The following is a 25,573-nucleotide window of genomic DNA, read 5'->3' as shown; positions in this document are numbered from 1 at the left end:
CTAGACAGAGACCAATAATCATATAATATCTTTATTAAAGCAAATATAAATTCAGGAATGCATAAGTGGAAAGGATGAGTGGGAAATAGTCCTTTGTGAAAAGGTATGAATAAGTCCAAAAAGATGAAGGGAAATGTCCAATATTATTGTCCAAAGTCCAAAAACTGAAACACACTCAAACTGTTGGAAAGTTTGAGCGGGGAACAACAAGGAAACAAGGCTGAATAACAAGGTCCAAAGTCACTAGGAGATCGTGGATACCAAAGCAGGAACGAGACGAAGCGAAGATCAAACTTGATTCAGGAACAAGGCAAGGAAGAGGATTTACTCCCGTTCTAATCGGGAGTCACGGCTCGGCTTGGCCGCCTGGAGAAGGAAACATGGCTGGGTTAACACCAGGAGCTGGAGTCGGTGAACTGTTCTTAGGTATTTGCTACATTGACACCGCAAAGTGTTTGCAGCACAAGACACTTTTATGGAACGAAGATCAGATCCCAACAAAGGGAAATCAAACTCCCCAAAGGTTCCCAAGGGAATCTTATCCACAATCCCCTCGAGCGGTTACTCCTTCGAAGCCCTTGTTTTTCTGATCTCTGGCAATGCAGAAACTCCCTTAGGTTGAAGGGCACGTACTCTGGGGAACTCTGGACATCTGGTTCAGCCACGGGAGTAACATCTCCACTATCTCTCCCAATTAAGGAAGCATCTGAATTATCAACAGCCGGCAGCTGTAACTGAAAGGAGCTCTGAGGACTCGGCAAAAGGTCAGAATAAGCTTCATCCTGGTCAAAGTTCATTTCTGGATCAGGTTCAGAAGCCAAAGGTGGCTGGGGTATGACAGAAGGCTACAGGAAGGACACTTGGCTGCACCTCGGGAGGCTGCTTTGGCCTGAACATCAACACTTGTGTCATCGGGGACACTATCCCAATCATGGAGGCACTATTTGTTCCAACGTGGCTTCTCCAGGTGGAGACGTGTCATGCTGATGTGCAGGACCAAATCCCCAGGCATGGGCAAACTTGGGCCCTTCAGGGGTTTTGGACTTCAACTCCCACCATTATGGGAATTGATGTCTAAAACACTGGGAGGGCCCAAGTATGCCCATGCCTGGTCTAGCCTCTTCGAATAATACATTCACAGAGTTGAAATAAGCAACAGGGACGAACCACCCCAACCTCCCACTGGACAAAATCTTCCCCCAAAATGCAATGGATTGGGGGGGGGGGGCGACACAAGAGAGGCTCTCCCAGGCAAAAGGCCTCCATCTTGTGGGCAACCACTGGTCTATAGCAGGGGTTCCCAAACATTTTCAGCCACATAACCCTTTTTGAAGTATAAGTTTCTCATACCGTGTTTCCCCGAAAATAAGACAGTGTCTTATATTAATTTTTGCTCCCAAAGATGCTCTAGGTCTTATTTTCAGGGGATGTCTTAGTTTTCCATGAAGAATTCACATTTATTGTTGAACAAAAAAATGAACATTTATTATATAATGTACAATAGTTATCACAAACCAGCATAACCAGACAAACTGTGAATCCTATCAAGAATTTCTTGTTACTACAATTATTTCCATGTACAACACTCTATGGTACGTACATTGACCAATCCTGCATGCTCTGGTGTTCTGTTTGGCGGTCATGCTTCCAAACAAAAACTTTTCTAGGTCTTACTTTCAGGGGAGGTCTTATATTTAGCAATTCAGCAAAACCTCTACTAGGTCTTATTTTCTGAGGATGTCTTATTTTAGGAGAAACAGGGTAGAGCCCCAAGAAATGTTTAGTGTTTAGTTCTACCTATCTATGTTCTATGAGGCATATTACACACGATACATATATGGAAGTAAGAATAATAAGGTATATACAGTAGAGTCTCACTTATCCAACACTCGCTTATCCAACATTCTGGATTATCCAATGCATTTTTGTAGTCAATGTTTTCAATACATCATGATATTTTGGTGTTAAATTCGTAAATACAGTAATTACTACATAGCATTACTGTGTATTAAACTACTTTTTCTGTCAAATTTGTTGTATAACAGGATGTTTTGGTGCTTAATTTGTAAAATCATAACCTAATTTGATGTTTAATAGGCTTTTCCTTAATCTCTCCTTATTATCCAACATATTCGCTTATCCAACATTCTGCCGGCCCGTTTACGTTGGATAAGCAAGACTCTATTGTATATGAATACATGAAACAATAATCAAAAAAACTGAAGGCAATATTATTCGTTATTTAGACAAGCCAAATGGGGAACAAATGAAACGAGGTGTTGATCTTCTTCTAAGGGGGAAAGCTCCGCACAGTCATCAAAATTAAGGAGCTCAGAGGAAATCTTAGATGATTAGAGTTCAAGCCTGGATTCCCCATTTGGTGGGCTTAAGCGGGTGAGGGGGAAAAGGAAGGGGCCTGAGACCAGGAATTGTGGGAGTTGAAGTCCAAAACACCTGGAGGGATGAAGTTTATTTATTTATTTATTTACAGTATTTATATCCCACCCTTCTTTCTCACCCCGAAGGGGACTCAGGGCGGATTACAATGAACACATATATGGCAAACATTCAATGCCAACAGACAAACAACATACATTAGACAGACTCAGAGGCATTTTTAACATTTTTCCAGCTTCACGATTCCGGCCACAGGGGGAGCTGTTGCTTCACCGTCCAGTCGTGGCTGTACTTCCTCATTCCTTTCCTCGTGTTTTGCTGGCAGTTTTATGAGGTTGTAAATTAAATTAGCCTCCCGCATAAAGCGTCCCTAAATTTCCCTAATTGACAGGTGCAACTGTCTTTCAGGGCTGCATAGGTCAACAGCAAGCCGGGGCTATTAATGGTCGGAGGCTTAACCTGACCCGGGCTTCGAACTCATGACCTCTTGGTTTGTAGTGATTTATAGCAGCTGGTTACTAGCCAACTGCACCACAGCCCCCCCCCGCCCCCACAGGCTGGCCTGTAGCCAGGGGGGGATTAGGGGTTCAACCCCGCCCCCCAAATTTTCTAAATCCCTCCAGAATTTTTTTTCTGGCTATGGCCATGCAGGCCTGGGTTAACAGCTAACTGGGCACAGTGGCAGGTGTGAAGGCAGCATCTTCAGAGAGCCTGCAGCTGCACATGCCTCCCTCTCGCTGGCCTGGTGCTCAGGTGGAGGGGCAACATGCACCAAAAACACATGCAGTCAGTCCACAAGTTACAAACAAGGTGAGTTCTGTAGGTTCGCTCTTATGTTAAATTGGTATCTAACAAAACAACTAATGGGAGACAGGAAGAGGCAGAGATTGGCCTGGCTGCTCCAAGCTTTCATTTCCCTGCATTTCTCGCAGGAGGAGGAGGAAAGAGGAGGAGGCGGGAAGCAGGACGCCGCTGCAGAGCCCCTCACTATCACTTGCGGAGTCCCGAGGACTCCGTGGAGCACAGTTTGGGAACCCCTGGTCTAAAGACATTGAAGGAGCCATTGAAGTAATTGCTTCTATTTCGGGAGTCCTGTAGACAGCCTAGTATGGCTCCTTGTCACTTCTTCCAAGAACATAGTCACTGTGCCTCCATCTTAGCTTCAGGAGTGACTCTGACAGAAAGGGGGAAGCCGAGGCTGGTGTTCGCCACTTGACCGCCTCCAGGTCTCTATTGCAGGCAGGTGGACGACGGGATTTGGCTGCTTCACTTCTTCTAAGGAGGAATGAGAGCCCAGTTGAACTGAAAACCCTTGGTTGAATTAACTTTGATGTTTGCTGTTCCTGTTAATGTGTTTTGCAAATTAACATGTTGATATATAAAACCAAGCAAGTGATAAATGCAATGAAATCAAGCATACATGCCTCTCTCCATGATTTACATTGTTATTATACACACCTCCATTTATTTACATATATATTAAAAAAAAAAACTCCCAAAGCAACAACCTGCAAAGTGCTGCCCTGGAGCATGGGATGGCTCAGAACATGGGCCCTGACATGCCTGTCTGCCTCCACTTCGTAGTTCGTAGCCGGAGGGGCCAGTCCGCTGCTGGTACTATTGGCCTCTCCTTTGCAAATTGCAGCAACTTCTTGGACACAGCCCAGCAGACCCTTCTAGATGCACTGCGCTCATGCAGGGTATGACTATGAAGAGGTCACTTCAAATGTGGAGAAGGTTCATGCTTGGACGAATGTAACACATTTCGCCCGCTTGGGTTCGTTTGCAAGTTGTTTAGGGTCTCCTTAGGGTGGCCCTGAACCCATTTGGCCCACTTCGATTCATATGCAAGTTGTTCAGGGCCACTGTAGGGTGGCCCAGGGCCCATCTTCCCCACTTGGGTCAGTTTGCAAGTTGTTTAGGATCCTCTTAGGCTGGCCCAGAGCCCATTTTGCCTGCTTGGGTCCGTTTGCAAGTTGTTTATAGCCCCCTGAGAGTGGACCAGTGCTCATTCTGCACACTTGGGTTCATTTGCAAGTTGTTTAGGGCCTCCTTAGTTTGGCCCAGAGCAAGTTTTACCCACTTGGGTTGATTTGCAAGTTGTTTAGGGCCCCCTTAGGGTGGTCCAGGGCCCATTTAGCCCACGGGAGTTTCCTTTGATTGATTCCGGCCGTGAGGCGATTTCTGAGTTCTATTTATCATGTCAGAAGCGAATCAAGGGTACAAGTTGTAATGTATTTGAAAACACAAACAAAGTTTTTAAAACAACAACTTCACTTCACTTTATTTCCTAATTAGTCGCTCTCCACCAGAGTGCTCCGAGCAACTTACAATTTAAAATATCATTCCACAATATAAAAACTTTCAACATAAAAACATTCAACAGTGACTATTTGGCAAATTTGATCTGATTTACTCAAATGCACAACCAAACTTGGCCTTATGCTAAATGTCCACTTGGAGTGTCTCTGGTGTTGTTGTACGAAGGTCCTCCATAGTGCATGGTGCAGGGCTCAGACTGCATTACAGTAGATGGTCTGTGGTTTGCTCTTCTCCACATTAGTATGTTGCGGACTCCACTTTCTGGTCCCATTTCTTAAGGTTGGCTCTGCATCTCGTGGTCCCAGAACGCAGTCTGTTTGGTGCCTTCCAAGCCGCCCAGTTTTCTGGGTGCCCAGGAGGGAGTCTCTCATCGGCGTCAGTCACTGATTGAGGTTCCAGGTTTTCTTCTTCATTCACACAGTCGTTTCCGACTCTTCGTGACCTCATGGACCAGTCCCCACCAGAGCTCCCTGTCGGCCGGCGCCGCCCCCAATTCCTTCAAGGTCAAGCCAGTCACTTCACAGATACCATCCATCCATCTCGCCCTTGGTCAGCCTCTCTTCCTTTTTCCTTCCATTTTCCCCAGCATCATGATCTTTTCCAAGTTTTCCTGTCTTCTCATGATGTGGCCAAAATGCTTCATCTTTGCTTCTCATCTCCTTCCCTCCAGTGATCAGCCTGGCATTATTTCCTGGATGATGGACTGGTTGGATCTTCTTGTGGTCCAAGGCACCCTCAGTATTTTCCTCCAGCACCACAGTTCAAAAGCGTCTCTCTTCCTTCGCTCAGCCTTCCTTATGGTCCAGCTCTCACAACCATCGGTTACTATGGGGAATACCATTGCTTTAACCTGCCACTTTTGACTCTCACTTGCTGAGATGTTCCTGCAAGTATCTCTGTATTTCTTGATTTAAGGCATTGGCGTGCTGACTGATATCCGAACAGTGAGTTGGAAGAGAACTCATGGGCCATCCAGTCCAACCCCCTGCTAAGAAGCAGGAAATCACATTCAAAGCACCCCCGACAGACGGCCATCCAGCCTCTGCTTAAAAGCCTCCAAAGAAGGAGCCTCCACCACAGTCCGGGGCAGAAAGTTCCACTGCCGAACAGCCCTCACAGTGAGGAAGTTCTTCCTGATGTTCAGGTGGAATCTCCTTTCCTGTAGTTTGAAGCCATTGTTCCGTGTCCTAGTCTCCAGGGCAGCAGAATACAAGCTTGCTCCCTCCTCCCTATGACTTCCCCTCACATATTTGTACATGGCTATCATGTCTCCTAGGAGCCCCCGTGGTGAAGTGCGTTAAAGCACAGAGCTGGAGACCGAAAAGTCCCAGGTTCAAATCTCGGGAGCGGCGTGAGCGGCTGCTGTTAGCTCCAGCTCCTGCCAACCTAGCAGTTTGAAAACATACCAATGTGAGTAGATCAATAGGTACCGCTCCGGCGGGAAGGTAACAGAGCTCCATGCAGTCATGCTGGCCACATGACCTTGGAGATGTCTATGGATAATGCCGGCTCTTCGCCTTGGAAATGGAGATGAGCACCAACCCCCAGAGTCGGTCATGACTGGACTTAACGTCAGGGGAAACCTTTACCTTTACCTATCATGTCTCCTCTCAGCCTTCTCTTCCGCAGGCTAACCATGCCAAGCTCTTTAAGCCACTCCTCATAGGGCTTGTTCTCCAGACCCTTAATCATTTTAGTCGCCCTCCTCTGAACGCTTTCCAGCTTGTCAACATCTCCCTTCATCTGCGGTGCCCAAAATTGGACACAGTGTGATTCCAGGTGTGGTCTGACCAAGGCAGAATAGAATAAGGGGGAGCAGGACTTCCCTGGATCTAGACACTATTCCCCTATTGATGCAGGACAGAATCCCATTGGCTTTTTTAGCTGCCGCATCACATTGTTGGCTCATGTTTAACTTGTTCCCCACGAGGACTCCAAAATCTTTTTCATGTGCACTGCTGTCGAGCCAGGCATCGTCCCCCATTCTGTATCTTTGATTTCCATTGTGGAATATCTTGCATTTGTCCCTGTTGAACTTCATTGTGTTAGTTTCGGCCAATCATCTCTCTAGTCTGTCAAGATCGTTTTAAATTCTGCTCCTGTCTTCTGGAGTGTTGGTTCTCCCTCCCAGTTTGGTGTCATGTGCAAACTTGATGATCGTGCCTTCTAACCCTTCGTCTACGTCGTTAATAAAGATATTGAACAGAACCGGGCCCAGGACGGAGCCCTGCGGCACTCCACTTGTCACTTCTTTCCATGATGCTATAAGCCGCCCCGAGTCCCCTTCGGGGGAGATGGAGGCGGGATATAATAATAATAATAAATAAATAAATACATTATTTATACCCCGCTACCATCTCCCTGTGGGGACTCGGGGCAGCTTACATGGGGCAGAGGCCCAAACAACACAAGGACAAAATATAAATAAACTTATTATTATTATTATTATTATTATTATTATTATTATTATTATTATTATTTTATGACACAGCAAACAAGATAGACATGCTGGATTTCATATGACAAAACCACAAGTCGAACACTTCCCAAGTGTCTAGGACTGTGTGATGTATTTTCGGATGATGCTGCTGATCCCAGCCGGGTGGCCTTTTGCAGTTGGCAGATCGTGATTTTGTCAATGTCTATTGTTTCCAAATGCCGGCTGAGATCTTTTGGCACGGCACCCAGTGTGCCCATCACCACCAGGACCACCTGCACTGGTTTCTGCCAGAGTCTTTGCAGTTCAATCTTGAGGTCCTGAGAGCGGCTGAGTTTTTCCTGTTGTTTTTCGTCAATGCGACTGTCACCTGGGATGGCGACATCAATCATCCAAACCTTTTTCTTTTCCAAAACTGTGATGTCTGGTGTGTTGTGTTCCAGAACTTTGTCAGTCTGGATTCGGAAGTCCCACAGTATCTTTGCGTGTTCATTTTCCAATACTTTTGCAGGTTTGTGATCCCACCAGTTCTTTGCTGCTGGGAGGTGGTACTTGAGGCATAAGTTCCAATGGATCATTTGGGCCACATAGTTGTGCCTCTGTTTGTAGTCTGTCTGTGCAATTTTCTTACAGCAGCTGAGGATATGGTCCATGGTTTCGTCGGTTTCCTTGCACAGTCTGCATTTTGGGTCATCAGCTGATTTTTCGATATTAATATTATTATTATTATTATGAAGACGACACATTGGTGAGAATCACCCTTTGGATTCAGTCAGCTTTTGTACGATGTTATTCCTAGCGTCCATGTTTTTCCTTGAGTCAAGCAGTACTTCTTGATTCCTGAGGCAAAAGGCCAAGAAAACAGCATCAAAAAGCGGTTCGTTCTCTCAGGGCTTTCCTTCCTTTCTGTCATCTTTGAAGGCCTTCCTTTTCCTTTCTTTTCCTTTATGAATTATTAATCAATAATCAATAATCATTAAATAAGCAGTTCCCTTCCTTTCGCCTCTCCTCTCAATCCCTTCCTCTCAGGAAAAAGGCGGGAAGACAGCGGGCACCAGAATGCGCACGCGCAACTCCGCGCCCACCCTCTCGCGCCCGCTCTCCTCTCCCATTGGTCCCCGCAGTTGTCAATCAGTACTGTGTGCGACCGCAGAGCGGTTGCCTCAGAGCCGCGAGGCTCTAATGCGCATGCGGAAAGGGCGGGAGGCGTCTTTTCATGCAGAACGACTCTCTTGATCCCGCCCTCTCGCGCCCGATCGCCTCTCCCATTGGCCACCGCAGTTGTCCGCCAATACTGTGTGGGATGAGAGCGGTTACCTCAGAACAGCAAAGCTCTAATGCGCATGCGGAAAGGGCGAGAGGAGCGTTTTCATCGCGGAACGGCTCTCTTGCTCCCGCCCTCTCGCGCCCGCTCGCCTCTCCCATTGGCCCCCGCAGTTGTCCGTCAGTACTGTGTGGAATGAGAGCGGTTACCTCAGAGCAGCGAGGCTCTAATGCGCATGCGGGAAGGCTCCGTTGCCATGGAGACCCCCGAGAGGGCCTAACCGTCGCTCTTCTCGAGGCCACAGGAAGGGAGAGGAATCTTCTATAGTATTATTATTATATTTTAATACATTATTGTATTATATATTATTAGTAATGAAGGGGGTTGGACTCGTGCAAGCATGGGCCAGCTTGGGCCTACGCTACAGGTGTTTTGGACTCCAACTCCCAGCATTCCTCACAGCCTCAGGCCCTTTCCTTTTGCCCCTCAGCCGCTTAAGCGGCTGAGGGGCAAAAGGAAGGGGCCTGAGGCTGTGAGGAATGCTGGGAGTTGCAGTCCAAAACACCTGGAAGGAGGGCCCAAATTTGCCCATGCCTGGAGTAGATGTTCTACATGGTCTCTTCCCACTCTTCCAGGTTGCAGGGCCTTTGGAAACCACATTTTGCTATTTTTCCATGGATATCTCATTGAGTCTCAACCAATACAACCTATGTGTTGTCCAGAGGAGAGCGACTCAAATGATCAAGGGCCTGGAGAACAAGCCCTATTAGGAGCGGCTTAAAGAGCTGGGCATGTTGAGCCTGCAGAAGAGAAGGCTGAGAGGAGACATGAGAGCCATGTACAAATACGTGAAGGGAAGTCATAGGGAGGAGGGAGCAAGCTTGTTTTCTTCTGCCCTGCAGACTAGGACGCAATGGAACAAGGGCTTCAAACTACAAGAAAGAAAGGAGATTCCACCTGAACATCAGGAAGAACTTCCTCACTGTGAGAGCTGTTCAGCAGTGGAACTCTCTGCTGCAGAGTGTGGTTGGAGGCTCCTTTGGAGGCTTTTAAGCAGAGGCTGGATGGGCATCTGTCGGGGGTGCTTTGAATGAGATTTTCCTGCTTCTTGCAGGGGGTTGGACTGGATGGCCCGTGAGGTCTCTTCCAACTCTACGATTCTATGATTGTATGAAGGTTTTCATGGCCAGAATCACTAGGTTTCATGGCTGGAATCATTGGGTTGCTGTGAGTTGTCCGGACTCTCTGGGCTCAGGCTGTGGCGCAGGCTGGAGAGCAGCTGCAATGAATCACTGCAATGAATCACTCTGACCATGAATCATGAGTTCGAGGCCCCCTCGGAGCCTATGTTTGTCTGTCTTTGTTCTATGTTAAAAGGCATTGAATGTTTGCCTATGTGTGTAATGTGATCCGCCCTGAGTCTCCTTCGGGGTGAGAAAGAAGGGCGGAATATAAATGCTGTAAATAAATAAATAAATGTGCCAGAAGCATTTGCTCCTGATGTTTCGTCCACATCTATGGCAGGCATCCTCAGAGGTTGTGAGGTCTGTTGGAAACTAGGCAAGTGGGGTATATATATATATATCAGCTCCTGCCAACCTAGCAGTTCGAAAACAGGCCAATGTGAGTAGATCAATAGATACCGCTCCAGCGGGAAGGTAATGGCACTCCATGCAGTAATGCCGGCCACATGACCTGGAGATGTCTATGGACATCGCCGGCTCTTTGGCTTAGAAATGGAGATGAGCACCAACCCCCAGAATTGGTCACGTCTGGACTTAACGTCAGGGGAAACCTTTACCTATATCTCTGTAGAATGATGTCCAGGGTGGGAAAAAGAAAGAACTCTTGTCTGTTGGAGGCAAGTGTGAATGTTAATAATAATATTAAGTTTATTTTTGTATCCCGTCACCATCTCCCCGAAGGAACTCGGGGCGGCTCACATGGGGACAAGCTCAACAACACAAGTTAAAACACAGACAATCAATTAAAAACATGATAACTACATAAAACGATAAAACACATCAACAGATTTAAAAACAGGACAATAATACTAACTAAACATTCAGAGGGTAAAATTGTGTAAAACTGAATAGGGCTCCTAGGAGGCATAAGGGCGATCAAAATAAGGGCGAAGGAGCAATCTCAGTAAACACTAAAAAGCATAAAGGGTAGGAAGTTGGAACAGTGATAAAGTCAAATAAGTGATAATGAGTTGTAAGCGGGCTGAGTATCTGGTGGGATTGCCTACTCAAAAGCTCACTGGAACATCCACATCTTTCGGTCTTTGCGAAAGGTGGACAGGTTAGGTGCCAGTCTGATCTCCCTGAGGAGAGAGTTCCAGAGCCTAGAGGCCACCACCAAGAAGGCCTCAATGTTGCCATTGGTCACCTTGATTAGCAGACCTCATAACCTCTGAGGGTGCCTGCCATAGATGTGGGCGAAATATCAGGAGAGAATGCTTCTAGAACATGGGCAGACAGCCCAGAAAACTCACAGCAACCCAATTCCACCTAGTTTGCGTCAGCCACAAGAATATAGTTTCTGGAGTAGAACAACGTCTTCCAAAGTAAAGACCGCACAATGAAACAGGAAGTAACACTTTCAAACAGGAACATAATTCTTTTTTCAAATTCTGCTACATAGTGTAATTATTATTATGTATTGGCATCCGCAGTGAGTAGATGATGAGGAGGACCTTCACCTTGAGGCCTGCCTCTTGTGCTTAAGCCCCAAGGAAAGCTATGGGGCCACTGATACCTGGATGCCTCCCCCCCCCCCCCGCCTCCCTTCACTGCTGTGTTGTCAGTAGTCTCTCCTGCCCTCCCTCCCTGATTGCCATTGTTCTTGTGCCCCACAGCATCCTCCTCATCACACTTAGGAGTATCAGCCTCCGCAGGCAACCCACAGCCACGCTTGTGACCTTAGCAGAGCCCCCAAGATGCCTCCCAAAAAGAAGCTGAAGGCTCCGCTGCCGAAGTTCGGGGTGAAGCCCAAGAAGAAGAAGAAGGGTGGGGCGGCGTCGGCAGCGAAGGAGAAGGCCATACGGAGCACGGTCCCCTATGTCAGCGAGAAGGAGAAGTTCCTGGAGAAGGAGTTCGCCATCCTGACGGAGCATATCCGCCTCTACACGGAGCGCGTGCGCCATTTCCAGTGGGAGAATGAGTTCCTGGACAAGGAGGCCCAGCGTCTGCGGGACACGAGCAAGGTCTACCTCTCCTACATGACGCGCCGCAACCTCCGCTGCCAGAACGCCATCATCTCCCTGAATGACCAGAACCGCTGGGACATGGCCCAGATCCGGAAGGAGAAGGCCGTGCTGGTCGCCCGATACACAGTCACGGAGCGCGAGGTGCGGGAGGAGCTGCTGCGGCTGGAGATGCGGCTGTCGCTGCTCTGCAAGGATCTGGAGGCCCTGCGGCCCTGGCAGGAGCTGCAGCAGGAGCAGCTGGCCCGCATCCGGGAGCTGGAGAAGGAGCTGCTGGCCATGAAGGTCCACCACGCAGAGCAGATGCACCGGCTCAAGAGCCGCTACCTGCAGCTGGTGGCCGAATACGAGATGGAGGCACGGCAGAAGGTCCAGACCATGGCCAAGCTGGCCGAGAAGGAGGCCGTGCGCTGCCTCATCCTGTATGTCAAGCAGGTCAAGATCGACAACCAGCACCTGCGCCACAGCCTGGTGGCCCTCATCAAGCGGGTCCATGACCTCAAGGCCTTCCTGGCCCAGCTCCAGGGCCAGCGGCACATGCTCCTCCAGGAGCACCTCTACCGGCAGGAGCTGGCCCGCAGGCGCAGCTGGCTCTGGGACCCGGCCGCCTCCCGCCTGTCCCTCACCCCCGCAAGCGGAGGAGTAGGAGGCTTCTTCCGGTGCAGCCCCTCCGCCAGGAGCCGGGTCCTCTCCCCCAGGGCTCTGTCAAGGGGCTCTGCCCCATCGGGCCCCCAGCCGCACGATAAAGATGATGATGGTGCTGATGCTCCTGAAAGGAGCTCCAGAAGGCTGGCTATTGCTCCTGAGCCTCTCCTGTAGACGGGTGGAGGGAGAGGGAGGGCTGTGTTTGTTTGAGGGCAATTGAATAGCCCCCTGCCCCCCTCCTCCTCCTCTCTCCACCCGGAGGCAGGCAGCCAGGTCCACCCCACGCTGCCCACCGCCTCCTCACCCTGGAGGGGGACCCAGCAGCAGAAAGAAGGGCCTGGAAAAGAAACACTTCCATGAAGCAGCTCAAGAGAAACACTTCAAAGGGGCTCAGGCCAGCAGCCCACCTTCCAGCCGTGTGGCTTTCGTTTTCTGTTCTTAGTTCTGTACTGTTAAGTTCTGTTAGTTCGACATTGTTAATTTTGTTCTTGTTGTAAGTCTCTTGGGAACTACATGTTGAAGGGGGCACTGAGATAATAAAATTACTGCCGTTTACTCAGTCTTCTCAGGCTCAGTTTGGAGAAGTTGTGAGAAAGCAGCGTCTGTTCAGCCGGCTTTAGTAGACCGACTGATTATGTGCCACATGGAGTCAGTCTTGCTGGGTTTGGGGCTCATTCCCAGGCAAGTGCGTTTGGACCGAGACTGGATTGACCCTTGCTGAAAAGGAGCAGGGCTATCATGAGCCTTGACCTCAAAACACGGACAAGTATTACAGTCCAAGGTCAAGCCAATTAGTCCATGGTAGAAGCGGAATCCAAAGGAAGGGGAAGCCAAGAGTCCAGTCCAGAGTCAAAGCCAAATACCGCAATGCCAAGCAACCAGGATGTCTCCACAAGAGCCCTCGTCCAGGAGCAATTCAAATTCCAAAAGGTACATGAGAGAAAAGGCTCCTAGGTCCAGGCATGGACACATAAATTGCAGCCAGCGATCAGGCAACTCACATTGTGCAAAGCACTTATACTGTCTTTTACATCTCTACATTTTCCCTGAGCCACTCAAAAGCCTTTGTGGGTCTGCATGTGGTCTTTACGTTATGCAGGTCTGTCAAAAAGGCTTCTTCAGTTGGGTGGAATGGCCATAGAAGGTGTTTCTTTGGAAAACCCTTGACTGTCACATTCCCCCCCCCCCTTGGGAATAATAGTAAGCGTGTCACCATCCCTTGGGAGCAGTAGGTGTGTTTTGCACAACGGCAGTTCCCAGGAACTCGTTTTCTTCTTTCAATGTGGATTGTTGTCAACCTTGCACCCCAATCAAGCTAGAATAGGGCCTCCTGAGACACCATCAAAGGGGAGAGGCTGAGATCGAAGCGAGAAGCCAGGGCAGCCCTTTGTCCTGCCAGAATAGACAAGTGAAGCAGCCCTGAAGAGCGGCACCACTTCCTGCTCTATACTCTGTTGAGATGATTTTGGATCCTCATGCTATACTCTGGGATATTATTTCCCCCCGCAATTGGATGTCTTCTGCAAATGTGACCAGCATGGATAAAGGTGTCCAGTAGGCATGTACAAAAAATTTGGAAGTGTCTGAAATCGTAAGAAGCCATATCTGAAGCATTTGTGTGGCCCACACCAAATATTTTAGAATCAAATCTTACCCCATAATTTTTTTTATTTTAGTCTTGTAAATATCGGAAAGCTCCCAAAGTCAGTTCCATATTCAGTGCAAGGAAGCAAAGCATTAAGGCAAAAAGGCTGCCTTAGTGCCTGCCTTGCATTCCTCTCCCTGGAACTAATGGAGTCTTGTCTCGGCTTTAGAAGCAGTGTAAAGAGGGAGCAGTGCATCTTGGGAAGGGGAGGAGCCCTATGCCAAAGAATTCAAATGGCTCTCCCCTAAACTACATTTCCCAGCATGCATCAGAATGAGAAAGCCCCAATTAGGAGAGATGAGCTGCTGCGTCACATTGTTGGCTCTCGTTCAGCTTCCTCACACGTCCTGCCTCGTCCCCCATTCTGTACCTTTGCATTTCATTTTTTCTGCCTAAGTGGAGTCTATTGCATTTGTCTCATGTAATAGTCGCACCCCCCCCCCCTTAGTGTGACTATTATGCAATGAAAAACGGCAGTTGTCACCTCCCACTGCCATCCCTCTCAAGAGACAGAGACAGGAAGAGGTCTGGTACATTCTCACTTTTTATTAGGACATCCTAGTAATACAGCTTTAGTGCAAAGGTCGCCCGGGGGCATGGTCGGTCGGTCGTCGGTCAGTTGGTCGTGGCTGCTCAGCATGCAGTAGTGCAGGGCCCCCTAAAGCCAGCCACAAGGGTCGGGGGTCTGGGGTCAAGGGGGGGGGGGGGTCAAGGGGAGGGGAGGAGGGGCGCAGGGCCTACACCCCCTGCCCACCCCTCTCTGGATGACATCAGGGGTCTGGAAATCTCTTCACATCTCGGTATAAAAGGTTGCAGCAAAGAGAGCAACGGAGGGTCCGCTCTGCCCATCCTGCCCCTCTCCCCCAAAGAGGGAGGCCCCACTCATTTGGAAAGCGGGAGGGGGGTACGCAAGCCCTGAACACTCTCAGGCAGAGCCCCCCCCCCCCCAGTGACAGGGATAGAAAAGTCCAGAAATGGGGAGATATTGAGGGGCTTGGGGTAGATAGCACATAAACAGAGCTCCTCCTTCCCCAAAGCCATGGTCTCGTGTTGGGGAAGGAGGCGGAAGTGGGGGGGGGGGGGGGGGGCTGGTGACGATGTATGGTGTATAAGGGGGGGGGGGGTCGGGTGGCATGCCTGGGACAAGGAGGGGTCCCTCAGAACAAAACTGGACACCTCCAGGTCAAAATACAAAAGAGAGAGGTAGGGAGGAAGAGACAGACAAGCACAGCCTATATACAGCCCCCCACCCCAAATCTTCACTCCCTCCCTCCCTGCTTCCCATTTCCCTGACTCACCAAAGAAGCCCTTTTGCTTCTCAAAGATTGACCCCCCCGCCAATAACTCTTCTTCTTTCTTTTCCTGAGAAAAGCACCGGCTTATAAAGGGGAGGGGGCAGAGAGACCTAGAGGCCCAGCTGTGGGCAGGAACAACACGTACAAACATAGGCACACACACACGCGTGTGCACACTCATCCCCGTCATTCACACACAGACAAAAACCAAAGGGGGGGGCAGGATGAGTATAAATCCTGGGTTGAGGGGTCAAAAGGGGAAGGGGAGCACGATGACCACAAAGAAACTGGGGGAGGGTCCGAGGGTGACGCTGCCGCTGCCGCTGTTTTGAGAGAGGACCCCTCCCCTCAACACCTCCTAATCCTTGGCCCGGCCAATGATGGCCAGGATGTAGAGGAAGATGTTGATAATGTCTGTGTAGAGGTTGAGGGCGGCAAAGACGTACTCCTCGGGGCTGATGGCCAGCTGCTTGTTGCCCAGGATCATCTGGGTGTCCACCGCCAGGAACTGCAAAGGAGAGAAGGAAGGGGAGGTCAGACGGCGGATTGCGGATTCAAACAAGATGTTGTGGTTCCGTCTGATGGTGAAGGGGGATTTGGGTTTATGCAGGCTGACCAAAGCAATGCTGAGGAGAGAAATCTTAAAGGCTGTGATGCTGGAAATGTTGAAGGCTCTGGCTTTGAATTGTCAGAGAGGCCGCAGGCTAGCGAGGAAACAGAAACTAATGATAAGGGTGACCTTTCACAGGATTTAGAACATCAACAAGTTCCAGTTGTCTCTGGCAGCGACTCAGCGGAGTCTTCCTTAGATAGAGATACAAGGTTAAAGTTAAAGGTTCATCGTCCCAGACATTCCTTTAGAATCGCTGGCAAATTCATGGGAACTCATAAGAGAAAGGCTTTTTTGGTTTCTAAACATGGGTAAATACGGGAGAGACAGGGAAACATTTCAGACGAACCAACGTTGATTTTTGGAAGCACATCTACTGGGTTGTTGTATGTCTTTCGGGCTGTGTGGCCATGTTCCAGAAGTATTCTCTCCTGACGTTTCACCCACATCTACCCTGTTTCTCTGAAAATAAGACATCCTCAGAAAATAAGACCTAGTAGAGATTTTGCTGAATTGCTAAATATAAGACCTCCCCTGAAAGTAAGACCTAGCAAAGTTTGTGTTTGGAAGCATGCCCGCCAAAACGAACACCAGAGCATGCAGGATCGGTAAATGTACGGACCATAGATTGTTGTACATGGAAATAATGATAGTAACAAGAAATTCTTGATAGGATTCACAGTTTGTCTGGTTATGCTCGTTTGTAATGACAATTACTGTACAGTATATAATAAATATTCATTTTTTTAGTTCAACAATAAATGTGAATTCTTCTTCATGGAAAAATAAGACATCCCCTGAAAATAAGACCTAGCACATATTTGGGAGCAAAAATTAATATAAGACACTGTCTTATTTTCGGGGAAACAGGGTATGGCAGGCATCCTCAGAGGTTGTGAGGTATGCCTGCCATAGATGTGGGCGAAACGTCAGGAGAGAATACTTCTGGAACGTGGCCACACAGCCCGAAAGACATACAACAACCCTGTGATCCCGGCCATGAAAGCCTTCGACAACACATAGCACATCTACTGCCTTGTCTAAGCTCGTGGAAAAGGATTCTCATTTATGTTCATTCCTGAAACCTGTGTTTTGGATTTTACTCTGAAGTTCATGCAGCCTTGTTTTTCAGGACTAATTTCCTATTATCGGAGACTTGGAGCTATATTCTGCAAATTGCTTTTACCTCTGGATTATAGCCTTTTTGACTGACAGTATTTGCATTTGAGTATTGCTTTTTACTGACTGCCATTGCATTTGGATGTTTGCTTTCTTTACTGCTTTTTATTCAGACTTTGCTATCTTTTATCAATAAACCTCTCTGCTCCTTGGAGCCTCCGGTGGTCTAGGATAAAAGCCTTGTGACTTGAAGGTTGGGTTGCTGACCTGAAGGCTGCCAGGTTCGAATCCCACCCGGGGAGAGTGCAGATGAGCTCCCTCTGTCAGCTCCAGCTCCATGCGGGGACATGAGAGAAGCCTCCCACAAGGATGGTAAAACAACAAAACATCCGGGCGTCCCCTGGGCAACGTCCTTGCAGACGGCCAATTCTCTGACACCAGAAGCAACTCAGGTTGCTCCTGACATTATGGTGTCACATTAATATGATATGCAGATTTAATAAATGTGGATTTTATATGTGTGGGTGTGAACGGAATTGTATGAAAGAGGAATGAACGAGAGCTAATAATAATACAATATATTAATATAAACTATATAATATATGTTACATATAATCAGGGCCGTAGCCAGAAAAAAAATTCTGGAGGGGTTTTGAAAATTTCGGGGGGGGGGGGGGGTTGAACCCCTAGCACACACCTCCCCGCTACAAACCTGTCAATATCTGCTTGAAATAGTGCCTGGAGGGAATCTTAATGTTTTGCGTCTCATAGACTTAGCATGGGGATTTGGTTAACCAGTTAAAATTCATGAGTAAACCAGGTTTTTTTTATAACCTGAAAAATTTCGGGGGGGGGGGGGGGTTGAACCCCTAAAACCACCCCCTCGCTACAGGCCTGCATATAATAGTACTAATAATATTACAGTATAGTGTTATGGTACAATATCATACTATATAATGTTAATATTGTGCTATGCTAATATAATATATTGTATGTACACATAATATTGATAATAATATTATAATGTAATACAATATAATAATAACAATACCATATATTAATATAAATTATATAATATATTACATGTAATAGTACTAATAATACTACAGTATAGTGTTATGGTACAATATCATACTATATAATGTTAATATTGTGCTATGCTAATATAATATATTGTATGTACACATAATATTGATAATAATATTATAATGTAATACAATATAATAATAACAATACCATATATTAATATAAATTATATAATATATATTACATGTAATAGTACTAATAATATTACTGTATAGTTGTATAGTGCAATATAGTAATATATAATGCATACATTGTGCTATGCTAAAAATATAATATATTGTATGTATATATAATTTGTAAGCTGCTCGTGAGTCCCCTTCGGGGTGAGAAGGGCGGGATATAAATGTAGAAAATAAATAAATAAAATAAATAAAGTTATTCTATTCAAAGGCCGAAAAGAAAAGTTTTGTCCCCAAGTGCCCTCTAGTGGGCAGGTGGGGTATTTGCACCCTGCTTTTGGGGAAAGGAGAGGGCTTTTCCGGACAGGAAGCGGAGGCCCCTTTCCCATTGGCCACACTTTGCCCCCCTCTTTCCCCCAAAGGGAGCGGGGCAGAGCCAGAGGGGCTCCGCGTGGATGCCCCCCGCCCAGCCCCACTGGAGACTCACGCAGGTGAAGAGGAGGGCCCCCAGCGAGGCGTAGACGATCTGCATGATGCGGTTCCGGATGAAGATGCAGAGGATGGCGAAGACGAAGAGGACCATCAGGCAGACGATCAGCACCCCCCGGCAGGAAGTGAAGTCGTACTTGGTCTGCGGAAAGGAAAAGCCGGGCGGGCCGTCAGCAGAAGAGCGCCGAGGCCTGTCCGAGGCCAACCCCCACCAACACCACAACCCGGGGCCTTGGGAGACCCACCTGCAGGGAGAAGATGACGACCGTGAAGCAGACGACGGTGGTGATGCCCACGGCCATGATGACGGCCTCCGTGTCGTAGAAGCTGGCGATCATGCCCACCATGTAGGAGAGGCTCAGCGTCAGGATGGACTGCGGGGAGGAGAGAGGGCAGGGCAGGGGTTAGGGTTAGGGTCGTCCCCATTCGCCACCCTCGCCGCCCCCTCGGCAATCGTGGGGCAGCCCCCCGTCACCCCGCCGTGCCCCCTTCCCTACCAGGGCCACCAGGTTCCAGGGGTGCTTGCGCCGGAACTCCCCGCAGCAGCTGAGCACGATGAGGGAGATGAAGAAGATGGCGTAGGAGAGATAGTACGTCCAGACGTTCCTCCGCACAAAGCCCTTCACGCCCTTCACGAAGGTGAAGATGGCCACGAAGGCAAAGGTGACCGAGAGCTGGACGGTCAGCACCAGGAACACCTGCGAGGCACAAGGACCGGCGCTCAGGCGGACACCACCACTGCAAATCATTTATGCTCACACTTTTATGCCCTACACGTTGTCAGGTGTTTCTCAGCCCAGCCTTCCAAGCAGCATTTCTTGGAAACAGCAACCTTCTACATGCCTCCCACACTAGGAATTTTTATAATTTTATATTCTTACTATTTTATTAGTGGGATTTTATATGCGCCATTGTTTATACTTATGTCATTGTATTTACACTTGTGTATTGTTGTTTATGAGAGTGTTGTTCAGTCTGATGATGAAGAGGGATTTCGGTTTATGTAGGTTGACCAAGGAAATGTTGAAGGATCTGAATTGTCAGAGAGGCCACAGGCTAGCAGAAGTCAATAAAGTTTATTGCACTAGCCATAGGCCATGACATCAATAACATACAACCTTTATAAACACATTCCAATGTAAAGCAAAACCCGTTCAAGATTTAAAAACTAGTACATTAAAATTTTGCTGGCAGAAACCTAGCAATAACAGCGTCTGGTCTGTGACCTCCTTAACCATCTCCCTTTCCCTATCTGGTCTCCGGCGAGGTTTTTGCTACTCTATCTCTGATCTTTTGGGCAGCGATTGCAAATGTAGCTACTTTTAGTGTTATATTTTTATCATAATCTGCTAGTAAGGCACCAATCACGGCAGATTCTTGCCATGCTGCAGAAGTCAGTTTATGGCCCTAGAGAAGAAGCGACCCATGAGGCTTGGTCGCCATTCCAGCTTCCTGCTTTGTTCCAGAGAGGACGTACCACTTCCCTCTACTAGCCAAGATGTAGCTATCTAGAGCTTTGTTATTTTAATCCCTCTATGTGTATTAGAACAGGATTAGATTAGATAGGTCCAAACCTTTTCTATCCATCAATGGATTTCTTTTTACCTCAATAAATGCTTTTAAACTTTAAAGCTAACTTTGCATCCCTTTGCCTTCCTGAAGACACAAAGAGGCCTTCTGAAACTCACACTATGCGTAAGTCTCACCGCTGTTGCATTTTTACTCTGCTATTTTAATGGGAATTTACCCCATAAAGAGGGTGATTAGAGTTTTGTGGCTCGTCAATTCCCAACAAATTTAACAGAGAAGGATGGCGAGTATGAATGTTGAATGCATGTGGAGTGAATGCTGAGTATAGATGGTGTTTCCCCTTTTTCTGTGTGACCCTTATAGCTATTATAAAACTAATACTGGAGTCTGTTTGTCTACTTCTTTCTCTGAACATGCCTGATGCACTCTGTCCCACTGATAACAGATTAAGGAACATGTTAAGGTTCACAAAATATTCCTGACACAGCACCCCGCCTCCAGCCACCACACTGCTTACCTTGCGGATGAAAGCCTGGCGGATGCTCTTGTCGTCCCAATTCGTGGGAGGGAAGTCCTGGTTGTCGTAGTAGGAGGGCGGCCCGTCCTCATGGTAGTTGCTGTGCATCGGGGCTGCGGAGGGAGCGGAAAGGAGAGAAGGAAGAATAGGGTCCGGTCAGAGCCAGGATCCGCACCCGCGCAATCCCCACACGGCTCTGTGGGAGCAATGCCCTGCCTCTCTCTCTATCTGGCCCTGCCTGCCCCAAAGCGGCAATGGGGTGTGCCTGGGAGGGGCGCTCACCGATCCGCGTGGCCGTGTTGCCCGGTTTCCGCACCACATAGACGGGGTGCCTCGCTCCATCTGCGGGTCCGAAGGCAGCAAGAGAAGAGAGGAGACTGAGCCGGACCCCGGAGCGCCTATTCCAGGAGAGAGGCCCCCTCCTCGCCCGCGAGGCCCAGTGAAGGCAATGAGCCCACTCTGGCCCTGAACTCTTCCTAGGCTTCCCCCCAAGCCCACCCACCCATAAGGCATTCAGGCTACTTACAGTCCTGGTCCATGGGGACCCCGGGGTGCTGCTGAGGGTAGGGTCCCTGCGGATAGGGCCCCTGCGGGTACGGCCCCTGTGGATAGGGCCCCGGTTGGGGGTATGGCCCCTGTTGAGGGTAGGGTCCCTGCTGAGGGTAGCCCGCCTGCGGAGGATAGGGCCCCTGCGGATATCCTGGCTGGCCATAGACGGCAGGCTGCGGGTAGGGGGCCGGCTGTGGGTAGGGGGCCGGCGGTGGGTAGGGGGGCTGGGCGTATCCCGGCGGGGCGGGGGGCTGCTGCCCCGGGTAGGGTTCCCCCGACACCAGGAAGCTCTTCTCGTGCGACATGACCGCCACACTCATAGGTGCGTCACCACCTCAGAGCTGGAAAGAGAGAGAGAAAGAAAGAGAAGAGAAGAGAAGAGCAGGTCAGGAGAGCAGCAGACAGACCCCTCCCCAGCCAACAACCCCTCTCCCCACAATTCACTCAATGTCACCGCATTTTCTCCATTGCTTGTAAGACGCACCCTAACCTCAGTATCGCCATCAACAAAAATACATAAGATACGGCTGTGATTAAAAGACGCACCCCATTTTTAGAGATGTTTATATAGGAGGAAAGATCGTGTTAGAATTGAAGGAATATAGTGGATGGATGGATGGATGGATGAGAATGGATAAATAGTGTTGCACCCCAAGGCAGCGTGAGCACTCGAAAACCAGACAAGAGCCAATATAACACACTATATCTTTATTAAAACAATTATAAACCCAAAGGAAATTAGGTATAGAGTCTGAGTAAGGAATAGTTATTTTCAGAAAGTCAATGATGGTTCCATATGGGTGAAGGGAAAAGTCCGATATTGTAATCCACAATGAGAGCTCGATAGCTCTCCCAAGAAATCAAGGTATATGAGTTGAAACAGGGAAACAAGGCTGTCAGGAAACAAAGTTCAATCCTCTGGAAATACTTCGTAACGATCAAGGCAGCAAGGTTGTCAAAACTGAGGCAAACTTGAAACAGGAACAAAAATAACAACTGAAGTAAAATCAAGGTCTACTCAAGAGTCACGGCACGGCCCAACTAGAACTGGAATACTTGGCTTGGGAACAGGAGCTGGAGACTGAGAAACCTCTCTCCAAGAAAGCAACGTTGACACCGCAAGGAAATCTACTGAGCAAAACACTTTTAACAGATTCTGGGCTGTTCAGAATTTAGGGAGTACAAACTCCCAAAACTTTCCCAAGGGAATGCTAACCACTATCCCATCTATTTGCCAGACTTTGGCTCCGGCAGATTTCTTGTTTTGCACTTCTTTCTCTAGTTACAAAATCTCTACGATTAAGAACCCCGTTCCCAGGCATCTCTTCAACATCTGGCTCTATCTGTGAGGGAGGAATAGAAGAATCTTCTCCAATTAGCAAGTCTCCAGAGTCAATATCTTTGGGCACCTGCAGCTGTAAAGGCCCCTCCGTGGAGGGTGTAATGTCAGTAAAATCCTCAGCATTATCTGTGTCAAAGTGCAAGTCCCGAAACACGGCAGGCCTTGGTGCCCTGGCTGGCTGGGATCTAACAGATAGGATGAATGGACAGGGCTGGGCTGTGGCACAGCTGGTTAGTAGCCAGCAGCAATAAATCACGACTGCTTCAAAACCCGCATCGGATTAAGCTCCTGACCGTTAATAGCCTAGCCTGCTGCCCACCTAAGCACCTCGAAAACAGCTGCAGCTGTGACTAAAGAATTTAGGTACCGCTTAATGCGGGGAGGTTAATTCAATTTAATTTCTGACACTATAAAACTGCCGGCGAGCAAAGAGCAAGGAGGAAATACTAGGACCAAAGGACTTGGTGTCATAGTGGATGAAGCGGCAGCTCCCCCTGTGGCCGGAATCGAGCATAACCTTTGGAAGTTGGAAAAATATTGAATCACCTCTTCTGTCTGTCTGTATGTGTGTTGTATGTCTAATAATGGCACTAGGAGCCCCCAGATGGCGTAGTGGACTAAGTGACTTGAAGGTTGGGTTGCTGACCTGAAAGCTGCCAGGTTCGAATCCCACCTGGTTAAGTACCCAAAACATCAAATTGGGGCTACCTTCAAAAAAATTGGGCCCTAAATATATTGGACCATTCAGAATACAGAGTGTTATCAACGAGGTGACTTTCCAGTTGGCGTTGCCAAAAAGCTTGGGGAAAATACACCCCGTATTCCATCGAAGCTTACTGAAAAAGTATAGGGGTACTTTGGACAAAATGGACACATAGAATTATTGTTTGGTTTGTTTCAGATTTGTGATGAAAGAAGAACCGAAGAGGAGGACGAAGAAAAGGAGGGCACCATGTCATGGAACCCAGTTACAGGGCTGAATTACCAAGCCCTGAACTGGGAGTCATAACATAAACAACCCTAGAAGCACCTGGCAGAAGAAGATAGAATATGCCTGGGAACTTGGGGTTGAAAATATAAACAATTATAATTGGTCTAGTGTGTGAAAATGGTAGTAATGTGATATTGGGGGTGGGGATTGATGATGATATTTACGTGTGGTGTTACGTAGCATCAGAGGTGATAAAAATGATTGTATGTAAACATTAGGTCATTCTTGACTTTTCCAAAGTCATGTATTCTTCAATAAAGATTGGATTTGAGAGCAGCTATCTCTGATCTGCGTTCAGACTGATCCTTTGAAGTGAGCAGGACAGAGAGTGTGGATGAGCTCCCTCTATCAGCTCCAGCTCCATGCGGGGACATGAGAGAAGCCTCCCACAAGGATGGTAAAAACATCAAAACATCCGGGTGTCCCCTGGGCAACGTCCTTGCAGACGGCCAATTCTCTCACTCTAGAAGCAACTCCGGTTGCTCCTGACACGAAAAAAATAAATAAAATAATAATAATAATAATAATAATAATAATAATAATGGCATTGAATGTTTGCCATGTCTATGTGCATTACGATCCGCCCTGAGTCCCCTTCGGGGTGAGAAAGGAGGGCGGAATATAAATACTGTAAATAACTAAACAAATAAATAATGCGTTCAGGCAGATAATCTGGGCTGGAACAGTTTAGGGATTTATAGGCTAAAGCCAGCACTCTGAATTCTGCTCGGTAGCAGACTGGCCGCCAGTGGAGCTGACGTAACCGTTTGCCCAAGCCTGGGCTAGGATATTATTACTATTATTATTCAAATATCAAAAGGGTTTCTGGTGGGGACTTAAATCTGTTCCTCCTCCAGTGACGGGAAAAATATCGTTCTCTTCAGAACGGAATTACAGACGTCTGCATTGAGCCAAGCCAAATAAAACACGCTGGCCACTTAATATGAATGCATTCTACTCGAATGATAAGATTCTAGAATCTAATACGTTGAAACTGTTGTTTTAGGCCCATCAACACATCTTCTAAGCCACGCAGGCGCTGAGAAGTTGTAGTTTGGTGATGCGTCTGCACTCTTTGGCAGAGAAGCCTCAAGGCCTTATCAATGACTCTACAGCAGGGGTCCTCAAACTTTTTAAGCCGAGGGCCGGTCCACAATCCTTCAGACTGTTGAGGGGCCGGATTATCATTTGAAAAAAAATACAAACAAATTCCAATTCACACTGCATATGTCTTATTTGTAGTGCGAGCCCCCAGATGGCGTAGTGGACTAAGTGACTTGAAGGTTGGGTTGCTGACCTGAAAGCTGCCAGGTTCGAATCCCACCTGGGGAGAGTGTGGATGAGCTCCCTCTATCAGCTCCAGCTCCATGCGGGGACATGAGAGAAGCCTCCCACAAGGACGGTAAAAACATCATAACATCCAGGCGTCCCCTGGGCAACGTCCTTGCAGACGGCCAATTCTCTCACTCCAGAAGCAACTCCGGTTGCTCCTGACACGAAAAAATAAAATAAAATTCTAGTGCAAAAACAACAACAAGAACAATGAAAGAACAATACAATATTTAAAAATAAAAACAATTTTAACCAGCATACATTTATCAGGATTTCAATGGGAAGTGTGGTCCTGCTTCTGGCCAATGAGATAGTCAAGTTAATAGTTGTTGTTGTTGTTCTGTGCCTTCAAGTCATTTCAGACTTTGGGTGAGCCTAAGTCTAAAATTTATTTATTATTTATTTACTGCATTTATTTACTATAATAATAATAATAATAAAACTTTATTTATACCCCGCCACCATCTCCCCAACGGGGACTCGGGGCGGCTAACATGGGGCCATGCCCAGAGCAATATAATATAATAAAATATAAAATATAAAAATATACTACATTTGTATCACACCCTTCTCACCCCAAAGGGGACTCAGAGTGGTTTACAAATTATATGTACATACAATATATTATTAGCATAGCACAATATTAGCATTATATGTTACTATATTGAACTATACC

The 25,573-nt window shown here is 47.7% G+C and overlaps 2 protein-coding genes across 7 annotated transcripts in view; one reads left to right on the top strand and one right to left on the bottom strand.

Annotated features, from left to right (window-relative positions):
- The first annotated feature begins 4 nt into the window (after positions 1-4).
- ccdc166 (coiled-coil domain containing 166) lies at positions 5-12,828 on the top strand. 2 transcript variants are annotated; one of them, XM_062979827.1, is made up of 2 exons: positions 5-764; positions 11,281-12,828. In XM_062979827.1, the coding sequence occupies exon 2, from the start codon at positions 11,362-11,364 to the stop codon at positions 12,445-12,447; it is 1,086 nt and encodes a 361-aa protein (XP_062835897.1). In that variant the 5' UTR covers positions 5-764; positions 11,281-11,361; the 3' UTR covers positions 12,448-12,828. The 2 variants fall into 2 exon arrangements, with proteins under 2 accessions (XP_062835897.1, XP_062835896.1); XM_062979826.1 differs by lacking the exon at positions 5-764 and adding an exon at positions 8,535-8,746.
- Positions 12,829-14,444: 1,616 nt separating this feature from the next.
- grina (glutamate ionotropic receptor NMDA type subunit associated protein 1) overlaps positions 14,445-25,573 on the bottom strand; it is a 50,564-nt gene continuing 39,435 nt past the window's right edge. For 4 of the 5 annotated variants that reach the window (XM_062979821.1, XM_062979823.1, XM_062979824.1 and 1 more), the window contains exons 2-8: positions 21,210-21,573; positions 20,966-21,025; positions 20,684-20,796; positions 19,134-19,334; positions 18,882-19,010; positions 18,635-18,778; positions 14,445-15,721 (exon numbers count right to left, since the gene is read on the bottom strand). In XM_062979821.1, the coding sequence (XP_062835891.1) occupies positions 15,572-15,721; positions 18,635-18,778; positions 18,882-19,010; positions 19,134-19,334; positions 20,684-20,796; positions 20,966-21,025; positions 21,210-21,552 (1,140 nt within the window). In that variant the 5' untranslated portion in view covers positions 21,553-21,573 and the 3' untranslated portion in view covers positions 14,445-15,571. The remainder of the gene's footprint in view (positions 15,722-18,634; positions 18,779-18,881; positions 19,011-19,133; positions 19,335-20,683; positions 20,797-20,965; positions 21,026-21,209; positions 21,574-25,573) is intronic. The other variant, XM_062979825.1, reaches the window with a different exon arrangement.

Source organism: Anolis carolinensis, chromosome 4 (genome assembly GCF_035594765.1).
Source record: "Anolis carolinensis isolate JA03-04 chromosome 4, rAnoCar3.1.pri, whole genome shotgun sequence".
NCBI lineage: Eukaryota > Metazoa > Chordata > Lepidosauria > Squamata > Dactyloidae > Anolis > Anolis carolinensis.
The sequence above is the reverse complement of the archived record's forward strand: the minus strand, read 5'-3'. Positions and strand labels throughout refer to the sequence as shown.